We start from the raw sequence: 25,102 nt of genomic DNA, 5'->3' as shown, positions 1-25,102 counted from the left end.
TTTATCTTTTTTGTTTCCTCTTTCAAATGACCTTCGATTATTTTACCAAGTTACAAAATATAAATGATTAGAGTTTTAATTAGTGAAACTTACCTTCCAGTTATTATTGAAAGAATAGCCATCTTTATAAAATGTGACTTGTTTCTGCTGATTTATATCTTCCATTATGTTTATCAAAAAAGTTTATAAGTATCTTTATATAGTTTTCGAGTATTTCTTATTCTTATATCTAGGCCTTTGAAATTTTTTGTTATTAAGATTGTTTCTATGTGGGCCTGTGAACCAAAAGATCACAGTTCGATTCCCCGTCAGGGCACATGACTGGGTTGCAGGCCAGTTCCCAGCAGGGACCAGTTCCCAGCAGGGGATGCACCAGAAGCAACCATACGTTGATATTTCTCTCCTTCTCTCCTTCCCTTCCCTTCTAAAGATAAATAAATAAAATAAAATAAAAGATTGTTTCTATATACATATATTTCTGAGCAACTTTATAGAGGGTTATTTTACATATCAAAAACTTCATCCATTCCAAGTGTACAACTCAATGACTTTTAGTCATTGCGGCCTCGGTAGTTACACCACTTTATCAAGTGGTGTAACCATCACCATGAATCAATTTCACAACATTTCCATCCCTCCCAGTAAGACCTCTCATGCCTGTTCACAGTTAATCCTCACTCCCAACACAGCCCCAGGCAACTACTACTATATTTTCTGTTCTCTATAGATTTGCCTATCCTGAACATGTTTTATAAATAGAACCATACAACATGTGATCCCTTGTGTCTGCCTTCTTTCATTTTGTACAATGTGTTGGGGGTTCATCTGTGATAGAGCATGTGTCAGTAGTTTGTTCCTTTTCACTTCTGAACAATAATGCATTTCAGAGATATGCCACACTTTGTCTATTTACTTACCAGTTTATGAACATGTAGGCCCGGGTCATCCAACCTTTAGGCATCTCTGGGCCACACTGGAAAAAGAAGAGTTGTCTTGGGCCAAACAGTAAATACATTGCAATGTGTAACCACAAAAAATCTCATAATGTTTTAAGTAAATTTAAGAGTTTGTGTTCGACTGCATTCACAGCCATCCTGGGCTGCATGGGTCATGGGTTGGACACCCTGGAGTCTTAGGCTACTCCAGTCTGAGGCTATTATAAATAATGCTACTGTGAAATTTGTGTGTCTTTCTGTGGATATATGTTTTCATTTCTAGTGGGTGGATACCTAGTAGGGGAATAGCTGCATAGAGTGGCAGTTTTATGGTTAAGTTTGTAAGAAACTGTTAAATTATTTTCTAAAGTGGCTGGATCATTTTACATCCCTACCAGCAATGTAAAAGAATTCCTGTTTCTCCACACCCTTAACATATTCTTATTGTCTGTCTGGTTTATTTTAGCTATTCTACTGAATGTGAAGTAGTATCTCATTTGAGTTTTAACTTGCACTTCCCTAATAAGGATATTGAGTATCCATTCATGTGCTTATTTGCATTACTATATCTTCTTTGTCATACTCTCATCATATATTTTGCCTATTGTTTAATTTGTCTGTCTTCTTATTGAGTTGTAAGAATTCTTTGATATTTTCTTAGCATATATTTTTGCATGTATTCTATTGTGTATATATTTGTAAATATTTTGTCCCAGTTTGTTGGTTATCTTTTCATTTTCTTTTTTTAAAATTATTGTCCAAGTACAGTTTTCTGTCTTTTACTTCCATCCCAGCCCACCCACCCAGTGCTCCCCACCTCCCTCCCATTTCCACCCCTGTTAGTTTTTGTCCATGTGTCCTCCATACTCGTTCCTGTGAATCCCTCCCCTTTTTCCCCTGAAATTCCCTCCCCTCTCCCCTCTGGTCACTGTCAGACTGTTCTCTATTTCAGTGTCTTTGGTTATATTTTGCTTGCTTGTTTGTTTTGTTTAGCTTCCTGTTAAAGGTGAGGTCATATGCTATTTGTCTTTCACCACCTGGCTTATTTCACTAAGCATAATGCTTTCCAGTTCCATCCATACTGTTGCAAAGGGTAGGAGTTCCTCCTTCTTTCTTTCTGCTGCATAGAATTCCATTGCGTAAATGTACCATACTTTTTTGATCCATTCATTCACTGACAGGCACCTAGGTTGCTTTCAACTCGTGGCTATTGTAAATTGCGCTGCTATGAACATTGGGGTGCATAGGTTATTTTGGATTGGTGTTTCAGGTTCTTAGGATATAATTCTAGCAGTGAAATTGCTGGGTCAAAAGGCATGTTCATTTTTAGTTTTCTTAGAAAATTCCATAATGTTTACCATAGTGGTTGTACCAGTCTGCAATCCCACCAACAGTGAACTAGGGTCCCCTTTTCTCCACAATCTCTCCAACATTTGTTGTTTGTTGCTTTGTTTATGATGGCCATTCTGACCAGTGTAAAGCCACAATGGTATCTCATTGTGTCTTTAATTTGCATCTCTCTGGTAGCTAGCAATATTGAGCATCTTTTCATGTGTCTCTGGATCCTCTGTATGTCCTCCTTGGAAAAGTATCTATTTAAGTCCTTTGCCCACTTTTTATTGGGTTGCTTGTCTTCTTAGAATGGAGTCATGTAAATTCTTTGTATATTTTGGAGATTAAACCTTTGTCTGAGGTATCATTGGCAAATATGTTTTCCCATACAGTTGGTTCTCTTTTTAATACTGTTTTCTTTAGCCATGCAGAAGCTTTTTATTTTGATGAAATCTCATTTGTTTATTCTTTCCTTTATGTCCCTTGCTCTAGGGGACATATCAGAAAAATGTTGCTGTGTGAAGTATCTGAGATTTTCCTGCCAATGTTCTTCTCTAGGACTTTAATGGTGTCATAGCTTATATTTAAGTCTTTTATCCACCTTGAATTTATTTTTGTGTATGGTATAAGTTGTTGCTTGAGTTTCATTTTTTGCACATAGCTGTCCAGTTCTCCCAACACCATTTGTTGAAGAGGCTATTTTTACTCCATTTTATGTTACTGCCCCCTTTGTCAAATATTAATTGCCTGTAGAGACTTGGGTTTATTTCTGGGTTCTCTGTTCTGTTTCATTGGTCTATGCACCTATTTTTATGCCAGTACCATGCTGTTTTGATTACAGTGGCCTTGTAATACAGTTTGGTATCAGGTATTGTGATTCCTCCTACTTTGTTCTTCCTCAAAATTGCAGCAGCTATTCGGGTTCATTTATGGTTCCATATAAATTTTTGAAGTGTTTGTTCTATGTCCGTGAAATATGCTATTGGTACTTTAATATGTATTGCGTTGAATCTGTAAATTGCTTTGGGTAATATGGACATTGTGATGATATTAATTCTTCCAATCCGTGAACATGGTATATGTTTCCATTTGTTTGTGTCTTCCTTGATTTCTTTCTTCAGTGTTGTGTAGTTTTCTGTATACAGGTCTTTTACCTCCTTGGTTAGGTTTATTCCCAGATATTTTATTTTTCTTTTTGCTATTTCAAATGGGATTTTTTTTCTTGATTTATGCTTCTACTGTTTTATTGTTAGTATACAAAAATGCTTTTGATTTCTGGGTATTGATTTCTGGATATTGACTTTGTATCCCACTGTTTTGCCAAATTCATTTGTTAGGTGGAACAGTTTTTTGGTAGAGTCTATAGGATTTTCCATGTACACTATCACGTCATCTGCAAACAGTGACAGTTTTATTTCCCCCTTTCCAATTTGGATGCCTTTTATTTCCTTCTTGTCTGATCTCTGTGGCTAAAACTTTCAATACTATATTAAATAGAAGTGGTGAAAGTGAACAATCTTTCTTGTTCCTCCTGATCTTAGTGGAAAAGCTTTTAGTTTTTGCCCATTGAGTAAGATTTTAGTTTTTGCCCATTGAGTATGATGTTGGCTGTAGGTCTCTCACATATGCTCTTTATTATATTGAGGAATGCTCCCTCTATTCCCACTTTGCTGAGTGTTTATCATAAATGGGTATTGTACCTTATCAAAAGCTTTTTCCGTATCTATTGATATAATCATGTGATTTTCATCTTTGCTTTTGTTTATGTGATGTATTACATTTACTGACTTGTGAATATTGAACCATCCTTGCATCCCTGGGATGAATACCACTTGGTCATTTTCTTAATAGTGCCTTTTGGTGAGGTCTAATTTCTCAGGTTTTTTTCTTTTATGGACTGTGCTTTTGGTGTTGGAGCTAAGAAATAATTGCTTAAGTTCATTAAAGCTTTAACTTTATTTTCACTGTGTATATGGGAGAAAATTGATTTTTTGTAAATGTATGTTTTATTCTGCTACCTACAGCCCTGTATTAATAATTCTAAGAATTTCATACTTGATTCTCTTGAGTTTGCTAAGTCACCTGTAGAATTTCTAATTATATTTGAGACATAGACAATATGAAGCACAACTATAGCTACTCAAGGTTAGTGACTAGTGTGGCATTACTTCTGCTAGGGAGACCATGTGTCAGCCCTTGTCCTCAGTTCTTTCTGTCATGTTTGGAGAAAGACATTTACCAACTGGGGTGGAAAAAGGGAAAGATGAGCACTTAATGACAAAGGATCTCACAACCAAATGGCATAAGGAATAGATTCTAGAACTGGGGCATTTATGCTGAGGATGGACAACTTTCAAAATTTTGAAATTAAAGTGTTATAATAGGGACAGATTTGTTTTAAATTGATGCTGAGGATGTTCTTTGGTGAATGCTGTTTCCCATGTTGAGCTTGAAACCTATTAAAAACCCTGTGTCTTTTTCCTGTGAACTGCCATCTAACCATATTTCCTCCTTCTGCATATATTCAAAGCTTGGAAGATTAATTTTCATTCATCTTTCTTAAATTTTACTTTGTTGGGTCCACCCCATCATTTTCGATTACTACAATTGTTTGGAATTTTGGTCTATCTTCCATCTAATCAATTATTTCTTAGTTCAAGTTATTGATAAAGAGTGAACATCAGGGCCCTGAGCCCTGCTGATGCCACTGGTGGCCTCTCTGTAGACATGCTGCCACATCCATGTCCTTCCTCAGCTGTGATTGTTGAACTGTGTGTTGGCTGTAGTTCTAACAATGATCCACAGTGGCCCTTTTCCTTGTATGATCTCCTCTCCTTTGACTATGGGTGAAAACTTTAAATATGATGATATCATTCTTGTGATTATGTTTTGCTTTATGGCAAAAGGAAAATTATTTAGGTGGACCCAAGATAATCATTCTGTCTGAGAGCAGAAGGGGAAGACAGAGAGGTGTGAAGAGAAGAATTTGACAGACAATGGCTGACTTTGAAGATGGAGGGAACCATATACAAGGATGGTAGAATGGCCTCTAGGAGCTGCCCATAGCAAGCAGTGAGGATCTCAGTCAACAACTGGTAGGGGCTTAAATGGACCAAAATCACAAATGAGCTTGGAAGTAGATTCTTTCCCAGAGTGTCCAGATAGGAGTTCCACCAAGTGGTACCTAGATTTTGGCCTCCTGACACCTTCAGTAGAGGCCACCTGGACTTTTGACCTACAGAGGTGAGAATATGAATGAGTGTTGTTTTAAGCCACCTAGTGTGTGGTAATTTTTTACACAGCAATAGAAAATGAATACAAACCAATTATGATTCCACCAACTCTACAATTAGCAAGACTTCTTCTTTGGGATAACCAGAAGCTATTCATAACTGAAATCAAGGTACAGTATCTTTGATATTTTCTTTAATCTATCAATTGAATAAATGTATCAAAAAAAGAAAAGCTATGTTTTATATATTTATTATCTTAAAAATTAATACCTTGAAAGTGAATCAGCTACTTTTCAAGAATTTTTCTTACCTCTTGTCTCATCTTTTTCTCACAAGAGCCTGGTAGAGCAGATAAGAACAAAGCCTATAGAAATCACTTGCCCAAAGAAAACAAAAGAGACTTCAGCTCAATATGTGTAAAGCTTTTCAAACAATAAAAAGTGGCCCACTGTGGAAGGGGCTGCCTTCAAAATGATAAACCACACATTGCTGGAAGAAAAGGCCACATGATCGTATTTGAAGGATTTGGGGGAGGGAGCCTGGTGTGGCGAAAGAGCCAGACCTCTGAGCTCCCTTTCCACACTTGAACAACTAAACTAAACTGATCCATGTCCACGTTAGGGTTAGCTGGCTAGACAAGTGCTCTTCTTAAAGGATTCCTCGATATTCTCACAATTGCTATTGTTTGTGTTACAGTGTATTTATCTAAATTCCTACATATGAAGAAAATACTGTGTAATTGTCCTCAATAACACACTTTTTAAAGATTTTCTTTATTTCTTTTAGACAGAGGGAAAGGGAGGGAGAGAAACATTAATGTGTGGTTGCCTCTTGAGCTCTTTCTACTGGTGACCTGGCCTGCAACCCAGGCATGTGTCCTGACTGGGAATCATACTGGCAACCCTTTGGTTGAGCAGGCATTGCTCATTCCACTGAGCCACACCAGCCAGGGCTCATTTTTAAAGCACTAAGTTTTAATAAGTGGGGCAGGCTTCACAGACACTTTAAGGTAGATGCAAGATTTGAATGTTGTCTGATTCCAGAGAGTCCTTGCCTTGAACAGGAGCACACTGAAGCAGTTGGCTTAGAGGATTGAAGAGGTGGACAAGCTAACACGACCACAGATGGAGTCTTATGGCAGGAGCGTGTGTTCCCAAGGAATAGGACATTATTCTGGCTCAGTGGCCTGAGCATAGTGGTGACCCATTATGCTGGAGGAAAATAGTTTCTTTTCTTGGTGTTTTTCTCATAGCCAAAGCTAAAGCCCCACCATCCCTGCCTTAGTTATTAGAACTCAAACAGCCCACTTTCTTTTCCTGAACCTCAGTCTACCTATCTGCAAAATAAAGGATTGAATTAGTTAATCTCAAAAATCACTTTCAGTTCTCAAGTTCTATTGTTGTGGGAAAAACAGATTTTAGTACCTTCACCCAAGGGCTTCTGGAGACCATCAGAAGCTTGGTAGATGCTCGAGACTGATCTCCAGTTCTGAGGACTTCTATGGAGAGATCCTTGAGTTTTCTATGAGAATTCAACCTTTGTGTAACCTTGACCTTCTGAACTCCCTGATTCCCTGAACTTGCAGAGAGAAGAGACCTGAGTGGCACAGCCCTCTGGGTGGCAGAGCAGGCAGCCTTGGGGCAGAGAGGGCAGTCAGGAAAGCTGCTGGGGGCCAGGATCCCAGAAGTCCAGGCAGCCGGCTCTCCTCCAGGAAGGTCCAGAGCTCTGGCAGTCCCCCCATCATTCTAGAAGAAACTGAGGCTGGAACAGGCAACAGGCTCAGAGGCCAATCTGAAGCCGGAACTCAGCTCAGGAGGGCAGGTGTGGTGAAGGCCACACACAGGACTTTGTGATGATCTAGTACAAATGTTTGAGACAGGAGAGAAGCATTGAAAGATGGTAGCAATTGCTGAGCAAGGTGAGATGAGATGCAGCTTTCACCTTAACCCTTACCTCACCTTGGGGCCCACATGACTGACCCACAACTCCAATGGGTGCTTAGTCACAGACAGAAAAATGAGGCTGCTGTTTGAGCCAAGTCATGAGGGGTTAAATGCAGCCCATGCCCCCAGACCAGCTGAGTCAACATATCCCATTAAACAGGAAAAGTTCAGGTAGAACAGTAACTCTGCACACCTCTCCTCCCTGCCTGAGGATACTGAATTCCTGGGTTTCACTTTCAAAAGCTGAAGTAATGTGGAAATTGTGCACTCAACCAAAGGAAAATACAGGAACTCCAAGTCTTTTCAAAATCACTTTGGTTCTAGTGGAGACCCAGTCACCACCTGGCATGAGAGAGTAACACAGCGTTTCTGGTCAACTCTAGGCATCAGATTCAGAAACAAGTAGAATAAATTTTAGAGACCCCCTGCTGGATAACTCCTGTCACCCAACCTGCAGGTTGGTAGCCTGTGTATTGATTTGCTAGATATAAAAATGTTAGGCCAATGGCACATTTTTAACAGCTTTATTGAAGTATCAGTCACATGCCCTAAAGTTTATCCTTCGGTGTATAATTCAATAACTTTTAATAAATTCATGGTCATACAATCATTATTACAGTCTCGTTTTAAAACATCGCCAACACCTTACTTGCAATTGGTCCTCATCTTCACCCCCACCTCCCTTTCAGGTAGCAACTGGCCTGATGTCTGTCTCTGCGTTTTCTGGACATTTCACAAATGAAATGACATAATATGGAATCTTTTGCATCTGACTTCTTTCATGTAGCAGAATGCTTTCAGAGTTCATCCATGTTGTAACATGTATCAATCAGTACTTCATTTCTTTATATTCTTTAAGGTTCGTCCACATTGCACCATGTATCAGTAATTCATTTCTCTATATTCCATTGTGTGGCTCTATCACATTTTGTTTTTAATTCACTACTGGTAAACAATTGGGTTGTTTTTAGTTTCTTAGTGTACAAATACTGCAGCTATGAACCTTCCCTGCCTAAGTTTGTTTGTATGCACACAAATTCTCCTTTCCCTTGGGTAAATTCCTAGGACAAGATGATAGTTTTTACTTTTTAGGAATCTGCCACATCTGTCTTCTGAAGTATTTGTACCACTTCACATTTCCACCAGTAATGTGTGAGGTTTCCAGTTTTTCCACATCCTTGACAACATTTGTTATGGTCTGTCTTTCTGATTATAGCCATCCTAGTGGGTGTGTTGTGGTATTTCATTGTGGATTTAATTTGCATTTTCTTAATGACCGATGATTTTGAGCATCTTTTCATGTGCTCATTACCCAAAGGCACATTTCAATCTAAATGGAAATATAAGTCCTTTTCCTTAAGTGTCAAAGACAAGCTTAAAGCTGGGCTTATTTTATTGTCAGTAGTAAAAATAGTCACGGGAGGATTAAAGAGATTGAATGATTGACCCATTCATTCATGAATATGTTTGTTTGCTCTGTCAATAGCTTTGATAAGTTATGAGGGTCTCTGTGTGCCTAGAGGTGTGCTATTTCCTGAAGGTGAAACAATAAGTAAGACATAACCCTACCTTTCTGTATCTTATTAAGATACATATAAAAGATGGGCATTAACTATATGCGATTTTATGTTTAAATGGTGTAGGAGCTCTGCTGAGGTATGTCTGCTCACCCACCCCAGTGTTGAGAGTTCTAAGAATATTCAGTGGGTGACGTAAAGGCAAATATGAGCTCCAAGGGGTGGGTAGCCATTAGTGAGGCAAAGACTGAGACCAGGTAGACTGGAAAGGTTGGGGATGGATGGCAGAAGGAGGGAGGGATGAGCACAGCCCTAGTGTGTCTGGGTATCTGAATCCACTCAGGCTGCTAGAGCAAAACCCCACAGACTGGGCACCTTATAAACACAGACAGTTCTGGAGGTTGGGAGGTCCAAGATCAGCATGCCAATGTGGTCACATTCTTGCGAGGGCTCTCTTGGCCTTGTAGGAGGTTCCTGCTAGCTTTGTCCTCACAGGGTGGTGGGGTGGGGGTCCCTCTACAGCCTCTTGGAGTCTCTGTATTCAGGAGGGCTCCCCCTTCATGACCTATTCTCACCTCCCAGTGGCCCACCTCCTAATATCATTGTCTTCAGGTGTTAGGATTTGAATTTGTGAGTTTGTGGGGGGGCACACAAACATTCAGACCATAGCACTGAGCAAGTGAAAGGAGCTCCACATGAACGGACTCTGGAGTACTGGGCTGGGGAGAAGGGAGCACTGAGAAGTGAGCTGAGAGGGAGGCAGAGCCATGATCAGGAAGGGCTAAGCAGACAGCCCCCAGCCCCCTTCAGGGAGGGACTGTCATCATCAGATGACCCTTTAGAAAGTTCTCCCACAGCACTGTGAGGACCAGAGGGTAGTGGGGTGGGGTGGGGTGGGGGGCTCTAGGATTTCCTTTACAGAAGTGGTGTCAGGTTTCCCAGGGCCTCCCAGAGCTGTCTCACAAGCCCCTGGCAGGGCCGGAGGTCATCGCTGGCCACCCGGCCACCTGGCCACCCGTGGCACTGACGGCCCCCTCTGCCCTCCCCAGGTGCTACATCACCCTGACCCAGTCTCTGCACCTGACCATGAGTGGTGCTCCCTCGGGGCCTGCAGGCACAGGCAAGACAGAGACCACCAAGGACCTGGGCCGAGCACTGGGCATCATGGTCTACGTGTTCAACTGTTCGGAGCAGATGGACTACAAGGTACTGGCCCAGCCCAAGGCGAGGCGGGGGCGGGGGGGGGGGGGACTTGGAACTTGGCAGTGGCCCTGACTAGGGACCAGGTTCATCCTTGCCACCCTGGCCTAGTGCAAAGGCCCAGGTGGGGAGATCCCAGCTTCTGCCTTCAGGGGAGACGCAGGACCCTTGATTCCTGGAGCTTATTCACCTCCTTGTAAACCTCAGCACTGTGGAATCTGCTTCCATGGATGAGATTTGCAGCCAGATACTGTTCTTTTTTGATTCACCTTTGGCATCTTCCTCTCATCATCTGTAAAATGAAGAAGCTGAATATATGTCCAAAGGTCTAAATTCCTTATTTGATCTAGAACCAAAGAAAGGCTTGGGAGTGGTTAATATAACATCTTATTAAAATAAAGATAACATGAAAATCATATTTGTGCTCTTCTGTAAAAATGGTCATTTCTCCCAGAATGTCCACAAGGGCAAAATGTCCCATAAGGGCAGGTGAGCCTTCTGAAGACCCCTACTCCTAGCAAGAGATGCCCATACAAGACAATGCAAGGCTCATGATCTTCATTCAGGCCGCTCCTCATCCCAGGTCTGTGTCACAGAGATAAGTGAAAGAAACAAGAGACCAGTAGTTAGCTAGCCACATCCCATTCAGGGCTCATCCTTATGTACATTCTTCTTTAAAAAGTGTAATAACAGGCTGCCTTGCTGACTCATTGCTTTTATTTTGTTTTACTGTATGTATTTTTGTAAACTGTCCTAAGTCCTTATGAAAACAGGATGGCATGTAAATAAATTTAGAGTAAAAAAATAAATAAAACAAATGCTTAAGATGGGTTAAATATTTATGTGTATAACTCATGTGTATTGATTGCAAAATAAATTTAATTTAAAAATAATTTTAGAGGCTGCACAGTAGCACTTGCTGTTAGCACTTTTAGAATGCTTTAAATGAGACTCACCTCCCATAACTTTAATTTCTCTTGTGTATAAAGTTTTTCTGTGCAGAGTGTTGCAGAATCTATAGCACCATGTTTTCTCATAGCAAGCAAACAAAATGAGGATTCAGACCTAAAATAACTGTCTTTCATTGGTCCACACACTCTAAATTTTAACATGGCTGCTTTTACTGATAAACACATTAAGATAATGTTGGGTTTTTTTTTTAAGTCAGGCTGAAGACAGATTTTTCCCCTTTATGAAATAATCCCAGCCTTAAAGATTATTTTAAGTTTCTAGATTCTTCCAAAGTTTAGCAATGACCAACACTGCTGATATAAATAGAGTTCCCTAAGAGGAATATTTTTGAGGGCATACTCATTTAGATGTAGAAGACCTGGCATGTCGACTGAAGAAAATCAGCCAATTTCCTTTCTTATGCCTGGCATAGGAAACAGGAAAAGCAAACTGGCCCCAAAGCCAGGGGTCACAAAGGCATTTTACCCAATTCTTTTAAAACTTTTTACTGATTCCCACTCCCTCCAATTCCTCTAAGAGTACAGGGTGAGAGGAGGAGTATCTCTTAGTTTGTCTGAATAATGACCAGAGCTCAGTCACATTAGTCTAGGCAAGCCCCAGATCAGAGTGCCAGTGGCAGGAATAGGCTTGGCAAGGCCCACCACAAGGAGAATGTCCCTGCCAGGACATTCAACATCCTTAATGACCAAACAGCCTCACTAGGCTGTTCTCAAAGCTCCTCTTGCCTTTTTTGTCCACTATTCAGAATTGTCTTTGGCACAAAGCATACTCCAGCAATCAAGTTAATCTGAATATCACTATTGCTCAGTTTGCATCAGCCATGATCAGAGTAGATAGATAGATAGATAGATAGATAGATAGACAAACAGATGAAGTATGACCTAGTCCATTTGGAGAGACGAAAAAGGTGTGTGAAATAATTAGGGTGATAACCAGACAACAGCATGCTGAGGGCTAACGTGTGTTCTGTAAACACTGAGCTCTGGAGTCCTGCAGAGCAGACAGAGAGCCACAGAGCACACCTGTCAGGAGAGCTATTGTGGAAGGTGTGAGACCTGAGGCTGCTTAAGGTTTGGTGAGTGCCACACAGCCATGTGACATTTTAACACAACCAAACCTATTAAAATGTCTGCTTTAAAAGCATGACCAAGTTCTCCATGCTTCCAATGTCCTTCCCCTGCCTCTCATCTGAGTTCCCCTGAACTCTTGTCCCCAGGCACAGCAAGGATGAGGAGAGGAAAGAGTGAGCATCAGGGAGAGTGGTCACACAATCACCAGGCATCACTCTGTTGTCATTCATGACACTCACAGCAACATATTCTGTTTCTGTATCTCTAGAGAACAAATTAGAAATAGACATGGGTCCATGGTCAAGTGCATTAGAATGGATTGGGACCAAGAGGAGACATAAGATGGGGTTGAATAAGGAGAGGAGGGACCCAAAGCCACTGGGATAATCTGACCTGTGGGCTACAGACAGGCCCCACAGGCTTCAGAACAGAAGCAGGAGCATGAAGAAAACAAGCAGTGTTGAAGGAAGACTTCTTGGGCAGCCAGATCAGTGAAGACAGGCAGAGATTGGGAGGAAAGAGCATTATAGTCATTCCAGACAGAGAGGGTGTCCTCACCAGATGGTTGGGTAGTAAAAATGGAAGAGGAAGAATGAGAGGCTTAAAAAAATTAAATAACACCTAGTGAACATGGGGAGGAATGGGCAGTGAAACAGGGAACAATTAGAGTGTGGGCCATAGCCAGGGCTCCTCACAATCCTCTTTGCCTCAGGAATTCCAGTAGGATGCATCAGCTAATGGAGTAGACACAGAAGAGTGCAAAGACCTGAGGAAAAGGAAATGTTATTGCTTTCCTCTATTAGTGCTTATTGAAAAACATATAAAACTAGCCACTTTCTCTGGAAATGGTTGCAGTTTTAGTGTTCATGTTGTCTTTATATTATAGCAGCAATACTTTCCCCTTGACCTCAATTTGGAGAGGCTATTGCTAAAAGATCAAATGGTTTTGAACCTACACTATCTGGATTCTTTTTGACCTCTCTGTAGCATCAACCCTATACAGTACCCAGTCTTGATTTCTGAAACATTCTACTTCCACAGTTCTTCTAATTCTGTTCTCTCCTCAACTTCATTGTCTGATTGATTCTCTTCCATGTTTTTCAGTTTCACATGGGCACCGATGGATGCACACCTAAGCTTCACCGAGGTTCTAGTCGTCTCTTTGCCTGGGCAGTAGGGCCTCCATTGAATGCCCTGCTCTCATACTTGGTTAGCACTCTTTCTCAAGTCATTTCTTCTGACTCCTGTCTTCTGCTCAGCCAGATTCCACATCCTATTAATATGAATCATCTCATTTTTCTTTGTGGTCCATTCTGATGGTTTCATGTCCTTCCTTTTGCAGTTCCAATCAGTCACTGATGTTGATTCTTCCTTCAGCAGTCCTCTGGCCTCCAGGGCTTCAACCCTATTCTTCTTGCTCTTATTCTAGCCCAGAAACTAGCCATTTTATAGGAAAGCAACACTATAGCTGAGCCATTGTACTATAGCAGTGGGATAAAAAATAGGGCAAGGTATGGTCCCAGCATGTCTGTTCCAGCTCTCAGGGGAAAAACTGGGAAGGGGACTAACAGGTATCCACGTATGGAAACTCTACTTTTCTTCTGTTTTTGTATTGTATATCCATTTGATGAAATGGATCCACAGCTTGAAAAAGTTTTTGAAACCTTTGCTAATGTGGAAGAGCATAGATTTTGAATCCTAAACTTCCACTTAAGTATTTGTGATATTTGACAGTTTGCTATTATCTCAAATATAATAGATATTACTATATATATCTCAGATATTATGTATATGTAGTCATGAATGTAACAATAGCAACATCCAGCAGTAGTGTTGTTTTGAGCACACAAGCACACTGCCTGAAACCTAGGTTGGCCCTCAGAGACTGCCTGTGACTACTCAATCTGAAATGACCTCATCACAGCCTCCTGGGGGACTTCTCCCTCTCCAACACTGTCTTATTTTTGTGTCGTTACCTTTTACATTAGGCTGTAAGCAACCCCCAACCCCAAATAGGGCTTTGTCTCCCTGTTCACTATTGATTCCTGATGATATAGGATAATTCCTGGCGCGTTGTACATACTCAATAAGTATTTGTTGCATGAACACAGGAATCATTTAATTTAAGGAGCTTAAAAAAGGTAGGGTTTATTCTTCTTGCTCTTTGCAAAGTCTGCCCACATCCAACTTAGCTTGTATAATGTTAGACTAGCTCTCCTAAAAATGTTGATTTAATGATGTTTTTCTCTGCTTCAAACCTCCAAAGATCCCTTATAACAATTCTAATATTTTCATAATCATGACCCCCTTTAGTAATTCAATTTTGTAGCTAAAATTCACCTTTATTTTGCCCTGGAAACATGATGCTTTTGCTCATCCTTTGTCCATAATCTTTCATCCTCCTACAAAACCCTTACCCCTCCATTCTGCCTACATGGATACTATTATCCCATTAATCCAGCATTCCCAATATATGTTTGGAAGATACCATAGAGTTCTATGCAATACCACTAATGTTGGCCAGAGTGCATTCTGAGAAAACCAGGGATTACATGAGTGGAAAAAATCTTAGCCATATTATATTACAACAGAGTTGAATGCACTAATTGTGCAGGACTTCTCAGGGCTCTTAAAAAGCTAATACGTGTTGTGAACTGGCAAAAGTAGGCTATAGAATGCAGCATTTCCCAAATTTGCTTGACCAAAGAAACTCGTCTGCCAGGAGTATCTTCCAGACTTGGCATTCTATGAAATAAGCTTTGGAAAGTGCTGCTGTAATACTATCTGAAATTCACCTCTGGCAAAACTGATCCTTCTAGAGCACTGTGACCCCCTCCTCTCTGAATTCTATCACATTTGTGGTTTACATTGACCATCAGAACCACTGCTTGTGTAGCAATTTACCTGTTTCATTTGTGTGCCTAACTAGACAGAAGTTCTTAAGGGAACTGAACATGGCACATGAACTATGCACAGAGCCAATGGTCAAGTAATGCCCTCTCAGGGAACAGATAGGACTTCACTACTATTTCCGTGTTTCTTGCACTTTAATGGTATCTCCTTGCCAGTGACCTTGAGAGCATCTCCCAGTAACCTCTCCTTTCATATTGCTCCATGGTTTACCATTTCATGTTGAGTGCTCAGAATGGCTTTTATTTTTAGGACAGAGATACCATCTTCCCTCTGAAATTCTCTCCTTGCTCTCTTTTGAAAGACTTGCCTGCAGTTTATTTTCTGTTGGTGTTATTACTTCCCACCCCATCACCAGCTTCCTATCACTTTGGGGAATCTGGGTATTTGGGCATGGGTTTAAAGATACAGACATAAACTTTTTCATCAGCACATGCCAAGGCTGAGTGGAAGGCTTTTTGTCTGTATTGCACAGGAAAAATAATATTTTATTCATTTCATGGGATTTTGAAAGCTACAGAATCCACAGTATTGCAAGCCGGATGACATTTTAAAGGGATTTCATTCTAAGTGTCTTGAAAAGGTTCTGTTTGATCCTGTGACTTACACTAGCACCCGCAGCCATCAAAATTTTAATTGTTCTTGAAATTTTAATACAAGTTTCTAACCAGTGGTCTGTAGGGGTCTGGAAGTATCGATAATATAGAGGGTAAAAATGACTCAGATGTGCATTTATAAGCCAGGCACTGATAGTAATTTAAGTTCTGTACATTTCATTGCAGTCTTGTGGCAACATCTACAAGGGCCTCGCTCAGACTGGTGCCTGGGGCTGTTTTGATGAATTCAATCGAATCTCCATGGAGGTCCTGTCAGTGGTGGCCATGCAGGTATGGGGCCAGAAGTTGGTGGGAGCCCTGTGGCCTTCTTGCCGAGCACTGCAGAAGTCTAGGTCCTCTTGTTTTCAACCTCTGCTCATCCATTTTCCCTTCTCCCTCCACCTTTGCATTTCATGCCCCTTTCTCCACCCTCTAAAATCAGGCCTGAGTGCAGGGCGTAGGTAACCTGCAGGTCCCTACCAAGGTGGATCCATTTACTGGCTGTGGGACTCCATTTTCTCCTCTGTAAAGTGGGACTGAAGAACAGCCAGCTGGCCTGTGTCACAGGGAAGGAATGGGTCAAACCAGATGGTGGAGCCCAGCTTTTTGGAAAGGGCATTGACTTTGGAAACTGTCAGACCAGGGCTTAAAATCTAGCTCTGCCATTTCCTCACTGAGAGCCTGGCAAGTTGCTCCACCTCTGTCAGCCCAATTCACTTCATTGTATATAAAGTGAGAATTACAGTATGAATATAATTAAACGAAGAAAGTCTGACCAAAGTTTTTTGGTCAGATATTATGTAAACATGCCACTTGTCTTTTAAGTCATCCAGAAAGTTCTTACTGAACACCTACAACATAGTAGGTACTGTGCTCAAGCCTAGGGTGCAGGGTCCCCAGTTGAATAGGACACAATCGCTAGCTGCAAGCACTTGAGTTCTTGACACAGATACGAGCACTCAGCAATGTTCAGAAATGATTTGAATCCTCACTCTCACTCTGGGGCAAGATGCTGGACATGTCATCTTAAAGTCAGGCCTGCCAAGTATGGAAAGGATTTAAATTTGGGAGCATTGGAGGAGAGAGGGGTAGCCAAAGTGAACAAACCTTTGTTGAAAGTTTGTTCTGTACTGGATACTTGTCCTATATCATCTCTTAATATCTCTTACATTCCCACAACAGCCCTATGAGTCACTATTATCCCCCATATATATATATATATATATATGTGTGTGTATATATACACATGTGTGTGCATATATGACTTAAGCTCACCTACACTGACCAGGGGCAGGTCCAGGCATAGATCTGGTGTATGGGAGGTAAAATAAGAAAATAAGTGTAGATAGGCAGGCTTGAACCAAGTAGTAAGCAGACTTTAATGGCATGATGTGTATTATACTTTCTTTAGTAGGCAGCCAGGAACCCTGAAGACTTCTGAAAGGGAAATTGCCCCTCTACTTGGCAGTGGTTTAGGGAGGGGCTGGGCAGGGGACAATCAGTGGCTACAGTCAGTCAGAGCTCTCTAATTGCAGCTGTAAAGGCCTAAGCTGGTCCCTGACAACTTCTAGAATGGCCTCCGGTCACCATGAACAGGTATATTCTTTGGCAACACCAATTCCCAGGCTCCTCCCTACAGCTGTGTCCCCCCATTGCCCACTAGGAGGAGTTGTGGGCCCCCCATTCCTATTGCTTCAACAAGACAAAGCAGATGTAGGGGTGCCCTGTGATGGTAGGGTCTCAGGAGCAACTGGATGACTGGTGCTTCTGTTTGTGCCCACACACCATGCTGTCAAAGATGATTTAATTTTCTTTTTATTGTTCATTTTTTTATCTCTAAAGCAATATGTATACATACAGCATGGAAATAGAAAATGGGGACTCTTTGGTTCCTTTTGTGTAATTTTTTCAGGTCCAGACAGAAAACAATGAAAAAAGTTTAGCTTCACTGACATTTTTCTTAGGTAGGCATGCAGGGTTGAGCAGCAAAAGAGGTGGTGGGGGGACTTCAGAGACAGGCAGCATCCTCCCCCTCCAACTGGCCTGTCTGCCCTGGCAGATGCATCTCCACCCACTTTCCCCCACATGCTGGCACCCTCTTGTCCAGACATGATGTCCGAGCTGCAGGTAGGCTATCTAGCCCCATGTGGGGGCAACTTTCCTTGCAAGATGAGAGTAATCATGACTGAGACATGATGTGATCTGCTTGGGGAGGAGAAGTGGCCAGTTTCTGAGGGAAAAAAGGCATTGAGCTCCTTCCTCCAGAGCCTTTTGCTGGATTGTAATACATAGAAATACAGGGTGGCAAGGATCAAACAGTAGATAACATTTCAAAGAAATCTGAGAGCTTAGTCTGAGTCAGAGTCTGTCAGGAACAGAGTTTTAGGGTTTCCTGCTTGAACCCTTAACATATGAATGAATGCACTCTTAGCCGAGCAGATTTCACAGGTTTATCAGGAAGTCTTTGTGGTGCCAGATTTTTCTCCAGGACACGCTCTAGCAAGGCAAGGAGCTGCACTTCTTCCCAACAGGTATTCAGGCTTAAGGGGATTAGAGCCAGGAAGCACTTCTCCCAGAGGACACGGGGACTCGGGCTTTGTCAAAGCCGAAAAGCGAGAGTCCATTGCTCCCTCTTTGTTGCAGCCCCTTGAGTCCTTCCATGAAGGCCTCCCAAGTGATCGAGTCTGGCTTAGTTTGCCCCCCACTGTGAGGGGTCTTACCCATCATTGACTTCTGACCAAGCTTGGGGGGCAAGGAGAGGAAACTGAGGCAGCATTTGCTACCAGAGACAAGCTTTGTCTCCTGCAGCTGGCATTCCAAAGGTTGTCTCTCGCCCTAAGCCACAAGGGGTCAAGATACAATTCCTAGAATCAGGCAGAGTGGTCTACAACAGATGCGGACCTATAGATAGGTATGGAAGATACCGCAGGCTGAATAGCAGCAGAACTCACACCACTAGCTAATTGCCTCAGCCACCCCCATCTTCAGTTGCCACTGGGAGCCACAGGTGGCCAGGGACCTCTGTAGGGCTCCTTCACTTCCCTCTCCTTGCCAAGTGGTTAGTCTCCCTACCTCTTGCATTTGGCAGCCAGTTGGTGATCCCATTCACTGATTCTTTCCAGATTGTTTCTTGGTGAAGTTCCTGAAAGGTAAAAAATGTTGGGCTCTTCCCTTATACCCAGTGGTGATATATGATTTTCCCTTTCCTTAGATTTGTTTAGTTCACTAGGGGTTAGTAAAAGAAGGAGGTCAAATCCCTGACCTGAACACTACACCTGAAAGCCCTTTAGTCTTCTGGTTTGCTGGCTGACTGTGCATTTCTGTGCTGTTAAGTCAGAACCTAAAACTGGCTCTGAGGGTACTATTTCCACTTTGGAAATTGGCAAATCCTCCAGTTCAGGGCATTTTTGCTTTCTTGGAGAGCAAGTTGTTAAATATTTACCATCACGCCTCTTCCTTGCAGGAATATAAGGTCAGTGTTGCCAGATCTTTTAAACTTTATATAGAAGCTAAATGTCTATATTTTTATTTTTTAATTAAAAAAGATTATTTTTATTTATTTTTAGAGATGGGAAGGGAGGGAGAAAGAGAGGGAGAGAAACATCAATGTGTGAGAGGTACATCACCCAGTTGCCACTCTCGCGCCCCCTACTGGGGACCTTGCCCATAACCCAGGCATATGTCCTGACTGGGAACCCAACAAATGCCCTTTCAGTTCTCAAGCCAGCATTCAACCCACTGAGCCACACCAGGCAGGGCATATATATATATATATTTTTTTTTAATTATAGATTTAAATAAGTTGGCAACTTACTTGTTTAAAACAAACAAAAAAAAAACCAGAAGAAAGTCCCTGAACCTGACAAACAAAACACATTAGCTGGCTGCATTCACCTCTGCATGGTGACTTCACAACTTAAAATGAGGAATGACACCCCCATAGGGTCTTTTTTTCTTGTATCTTTTTTTATAATGCATTTTATTGATTATGCCATTACAGTTGTCCCCTTCCCCCCTTCATTTCTCTCCATGCTGCACACCCCCTCCCGCCCACATTCCCCCCTCTTTAGTTCATGTCCATGTGTAATAAGTTCTTTAGTTTCTACATTCCCCACACTACTCTTGCCCTCGCCCTGTCTATTTTCTTCCCACCATCTATGCTATTTATTCTCTGCACCTTCTCCCCCTTCTCCTCCTCCCACTCCCGTTGATAACCCTCCTTGTGATCTCCATTTCTATGGTTCCACTCCTGATCTAGCTGTCTGCTTAGTCTGCTTTTGTCTTAGGTGTGGTTGTTAATAAGTGTGAGTTTGCTGTCCTTTCACTGTTCATATTTTTTATCTTCTTTTTCTTAGATAAGTCCCTTTAACATTGCATATAATAAGGGCTTGGTGATGATGAACTTCTTTAACTTGATCTTATCTGAAAAGCACTTTATCTGTCCTTCCATTTTAAATGAAAGCTTTGCTGGATAGAGCAATCTTGGATGTAGGTCCTTGCATTTCAGGACTTGTAATACTTCTTTCCAGCCCCTTCTTGCCTGTAAGGTCTCTTGAGAAATCAGCTCACAGTCTGATGGGAACTCCTTTGTTGGTGACTGTCCCTTTATCTCTTGCTGCTTCTAGAATTCTCTCCATTTTAATCTTGGGTAATGTAATGATGATGTGCCTTGGTGTGTTCCTCCTTGGGTCCACCTTCTTTGGGACTATCTGAGCTTCCTGGACTTCCTAGAAGTCTATTACCTTTGCTGGATTGGGGAAGTTCTTTATTATTTGTTCAAATAAGTTTTCCACTTGTTGCTCTTCCTTTTCCCCTTCTGGTACCCCTGTAATTTGGATGTTGGAAAATTTAAAGATGTCCTGGAGGTTCCTAAGCCTCTCCTCAGTTTTTCTTTTTTTTTAATTCTTGTTTCTTAATTCTTTTTTGTTTGGTTGTTTCTTTCTTCCTTCTGGTCCACTCCATTGATTTGAATCCCAGTTTTGTTTCTGTCGCTATTGGTTCCCTGTGCATTTTCCTTTATTTCACTTAGTTTAGCCTTCATTTTGTCATGTAATTTGTGACCAAATTTAACCAGTTCTATGAGCATCCTGATCAGCAGTGTTTTGACTGTGCATCTAATAGGTTGGCTATCTTTTGGTCATTAAAAGTATTGGCTCTGGGGTTTTGATTTGTTCTTCTGTTTGGGCCATAATTTTTTGGTCAGGTCACACCTGTTATGTATTAAGGAGCAGAACCTTAGGTGTTCACCAGGGCAGGGCAACCCCTGTGGCTGGGTTGTGATGCTGTATGTGGGGACTGGGTCAGAGAGGAAACAATGACACTTGTTCTGCTCTCTCTTGGATTTCAGTTCCCCCAAGCAAATTGGGCCCTTCTGATGCTGGTTCCCAGGTGTGTTGGCTTGTGTACATTCTAGGACCCTGTGGATCTCTTCAACGAATTCTCCTGTGAGGCTAGGAGTCTCTCCCGGCACCTTTTCAATAGGTGCTTTTAGTCTTTATTTCCCGGCCGGCACTGGAGCCCTGGGTTGTGGGGTCTGTCTCATTGCCTGTTTTTGCCTAGTTTATCTGCATGCAATTTTGTGACCGAGGTCAGCCCTGTGTTGCCTGCACTCCTGGGTCTGGCAGCCACTGCCTTTTCTTGCCGTGACCCCTCTCTACCAGCCGCCTACTCCACCCCTCTTACCAGTGTGGTTGAATGGTTGTTGGACTTTGGTACAGTTCAATTTTCTGTCTGTTCTGGTTGTGTTTTTGTTTCTAAATATTTGTTGTCCTTAATTTTGGTTGTGGGAGGAGGCACATTATTTCCACCTACACCTCTATCTTGGCCAGAAGTTAGGTCTTCTTTAATTTGGGGTATAGTCCTTTTAAGAGTATAAGTGGAGTAAAACGAGTAAAATAAATCTTCGTCAGACTACTAATTCTAGGCCCAGAATGGTTCTGAAAATCAGGAGATAAACAAACACTTTTCACTCCTGTGGATATTGGAATTGAGGACCCATAACTATACGTGTACCTGCAGTTTTTCTCCTTTCTTCCATTGTACTTCTCACGTGGCTGAGGTCTTACTCCATTCATTTATTCCTTTCCCACTCTCCTCTGCTGTTTCTGCCCACCTTTATGTGAACCTCTTTCCTTTTCGATTTTATGATGATCTGATCCCTCCCTCCTGTCAACTTGCTGCAGACTTCAGAAGGCCTTTTTTATTCTCATCTGCCAGGTCACACTGCTGTGACTGCCCTCATTAAATCTGGGATGATTCAGCAGTACATGCTGTCCCTGTGTGTCCCAGGGCAGCTCTCATGCTGGAAGGATGTATGCCAAAGGGCTATCTCAGGGTGTCCCTGCTGGGCAGGTGCTGTGAGTCAGTCCAGGATCAGCTTAGAGCCCATCTTGGGCTCCAGAGATTGTATAAGCAAGTTCTACATACAAATGGGACTTTAAGAAACAGCTTATTGCAGAGTCGGGTTAGCAAGGCAAGGGGGTGGGGAAGCGGACTGCCAGGGCTCAATTCTTGCTCTGCCACTTACTGTGTCACCTTAGGTAGGTACGTGCCTCAAGTTCCACATCTGCAAAGGGGTTAATAACTGCAGATATAATAATTATTATATCTTTGCACTTATAATAATTATTACATGATTTCTATGTGTAAAGCACTTAAAGCAGAGCACTACTGACAGTAGGCACTCAATAAATGTTAGTCTCCCTTATGATGATGAGGAGGAGGGGGAGGGGGAAGTTCTTGTTGGTGGTGATGGTGGTGGTGGTGATGTTAGTGGTGATGATGATGGTGGTGGTGCTGGTGGTGGTTGATAAAGATTATGTCATTATTACCTGAACTCTGTAGTAAATGGGTTGAAAGAAAGCAGAAGGCTGGGCCACATCAGCAAAGGGACAGAAGGTCCACACTCTGGTCCACCCTGTATTCCCTACACTTTTCATTCCTTATCAACTGTCCCAGCCTTGGCTATCTTACCAAACTTAACAATTCTCCAACTGGTGAGGCAATGAGGCCCAGCAATCATTGTCCCTAACGGATAATAGATACTGTGAATTTGCTTTATTTTGAAATTTTCCGACATGAGATCAATAATGGATTCTCCAAGATCCATTCCCTTTTGCTTCTGTAATTAAATGAAATAAGGTCAACCTGGAGTTGCATGATGCTCTCACATTCCAGTCTGGGAGCACACCCATAGGACACCCTCTCCAGAAAGTAGTCTGACAACAGCCCAGGAAAAATCGGAGGTGTTAACATTTAAAATCCCATGCCCCCCCAAAGGGAAAATTGCTTTTAATTATTCACCGTGATCCAGGCTGGCATATTGGTTCAGAAGCCGCACCAGCTGTGACATTTCTCCTTTGCCTTCCTTCTGCTTGTCTGCCTTTCTCCTCCCTGCTCCTCACCCATATAGGCTCCTTTACCCACTCACTCCTACAAACATGCGTGTGCTTCATTGTCCTTGTAGGCGGGTGTTTTCATGTGTCTGTCAGATTGGTCAAGCAGGACTGCATATCCAATTAGGACATGTGTGGCAATTCCAAGAGCAACTACTCTGCTATTTTTAAAATGTGTATAACATGTTATAGTACTTTCTTTCAGAGTTTTGCCATCACTGTTGCAATCAGCTCACTAGGCCTTACACTATCTGAGCCCCAGGGACACTCAGTGCCTCCAGCTCCTAGTCCATTCCACATTCTTTGGCAAGGCATCCCTGCCACCCTATCCCTTCCAAGGCAGGAAGTAGCTTGAAGCAGCAAATAACCACAGCAGTGCTCCAAGTACTCAAGGTGCTGAACAAACCCTACAGTCTCAGAACCAAGGGAGCTTCCCATGTAACACCCTTCACTGAGGAGCTTGAGGTCTAAGAGAAAAACACAGAAGTATAAAAAAAATACAAAAAGTGGCCCTGCCTGATGTGGCTTAGTAAATTGAGTACTGGCCTGTGAACCAAAGGGTCAATGGTTCGATTCCCAGTCAGGGCACATGCCTGTTTAGGGTGCCAGGTCTGCAGTAGGGGGTGTGAGAGAGGCAGCCACACGTTGATGTTTCTCTTCCTGTCTTTCTCCCTCCCTTACCCTCTCTCTAAAAATAAATAAATAAAATATGTCTAAAAATGTAAGAAGTGATGAGTGGGTTGCACTTCCTGAAGGCAGCAGACTCCAATCTGCCATCGGAGAGAGAAGTGTGGAGTGAGCCAAACAGGATTTTAATAACACATGACTTTTTAGAGGAAAGTCTGGAAAAGAGAATGACCATAGGGGATCACAGAATGGCTCATCTTCCTGGAACAAAAGGGGCAAAGTAGATGGGTGTGAAGGAAAAGCTGAGGGAATTCATAAAGCAGAGCTAGCTGATAGCCTTCTTAAAATGTATCACCTGCAGAGAGCTAGTGTGACTTTAATACTTTGTGAGCCTGTCTGATGCAAGCCTTCACCTGGGGCAAGGGGATATGGGGGTGGGACCCTTCAAGTCCCCAGACTCAGACAAGTACACACAGCTTGTACAAACAACAGGCCACTGAAATCAGAGCTGGCCTGCAATAGAGAGGAGTATGAACCTATTTATCTATTTAAAATATAAGGCAGAACACAAGGCCTACTAGAGAGGTGCAGTTAAAGGCCACAGAGACTGGAAAGAGAAAGTGAACCCATCTGGTTGAGGGGCAGTTATGGGTCATGAAATGGGTAGGGGCAATGTGGGAAGGACGGTTATTTGGCCACCAGATGTTCTCAGAGTAGACAGTCAAATGGCATCATCTAGCTCCATGCTACTGCAGCTGTGGACCAATAGTGTCAGCATCTCCTGGGAACTTGTTAGCAATGCACATTCTCAAAACCACTGGAGCTGCTGAAATAGAGCCTGCATTTTCACAAGGTCCCAGGGATTCATACACACAACAGAGTTGGGGACATGCTGCTTTGGCACAGCAATCTCAACCCTGGATGCACAGAGCTGCCTGGGTGCATCTGATAACCATGATGGCTAAACACAGTCTCAACCCACTGAGATCTGACTTTATTGGCCTGGAGCAGGGCCTGGGCATCCAATTTTATTTTTAAAAAGCTCCATACATGGTTCTCACATTTGGGAAACTTTGAGAACCAGAGTGGAGAGAGAGACTGGCAAGCAAGGAAAACACCCGGAGGATTGTGGGGCTGGGTTCACATCAAGGCCCACAGGATGGAGCCTTGGCTGGTCCAGATCAGGGGTGCAGGGACAGATCCTCTCTATGGCAGATGGGCAGAAGGGAATGGAAGAGTCAGTCTCATTGGTGGGGGGTGGTCAGTCTGCGGCTGTGAGTGGGAACAGCGAGAAGCAGAGACTGTGAGTAGAAATTCAAGAATTGACGGGGCTGCAGTGGTTCTTGAACTTCGCTTGGATCCAGATCACCTGG

The 25,102-nt window shown here is 42.4% G+C and overlaps 1 protein-coding gene across 2 annotated transcripts in view; it reads left to right on the top strand.

The window, feature by feature from the left end:
• Window positions 1-25,102, top strand: part of DNAH9 (dynein axonemal heavy chain 9) — a 368,257-nt gene that overhangs the window by 106,953 nt on the left and 236,202 nt on the right. For both annotated transcript variants that reach the window (XM_053672723.1, XM_053672722.1), the window contains exons 27-28: window positions 10,010-10,166; window positions 15,895-15,999. In XM_053672723.1, the coding sequence (XP_053528698.1) occupies window positions 10,010-10,166; window positions 15,895-15,999 (262 nt within the window). The remainder of the gene's footprint in view (window positions 1-10,009; window positions 10,167-15,894; window positions 16,000-25,102) is intronic.

The sequence above is a fragment of the Artibeus jamaicensis genome, unplaced genomic scaffold (assembly GCF_021234435.1).
Source record: "Artibeus jamaicensis isolate MK-2021 breed Jamaican fruit bat unplaced genomic scaffold, CSHL_Jam_final contig_781, whole genome shotgun sequence".
NCBI classification, from domain to species: domain Eukaryota; kingdom Metazoa; phylum Chordata; class Mammalia; order Chiroptera; family Phyllostomidae; genus Artibeus; species Artibeus jamaicensis.
Note: the sequence above shows the minus strand (reverse complement) of the source record. Positions and strands in the feature narration are given on the sequence as shown.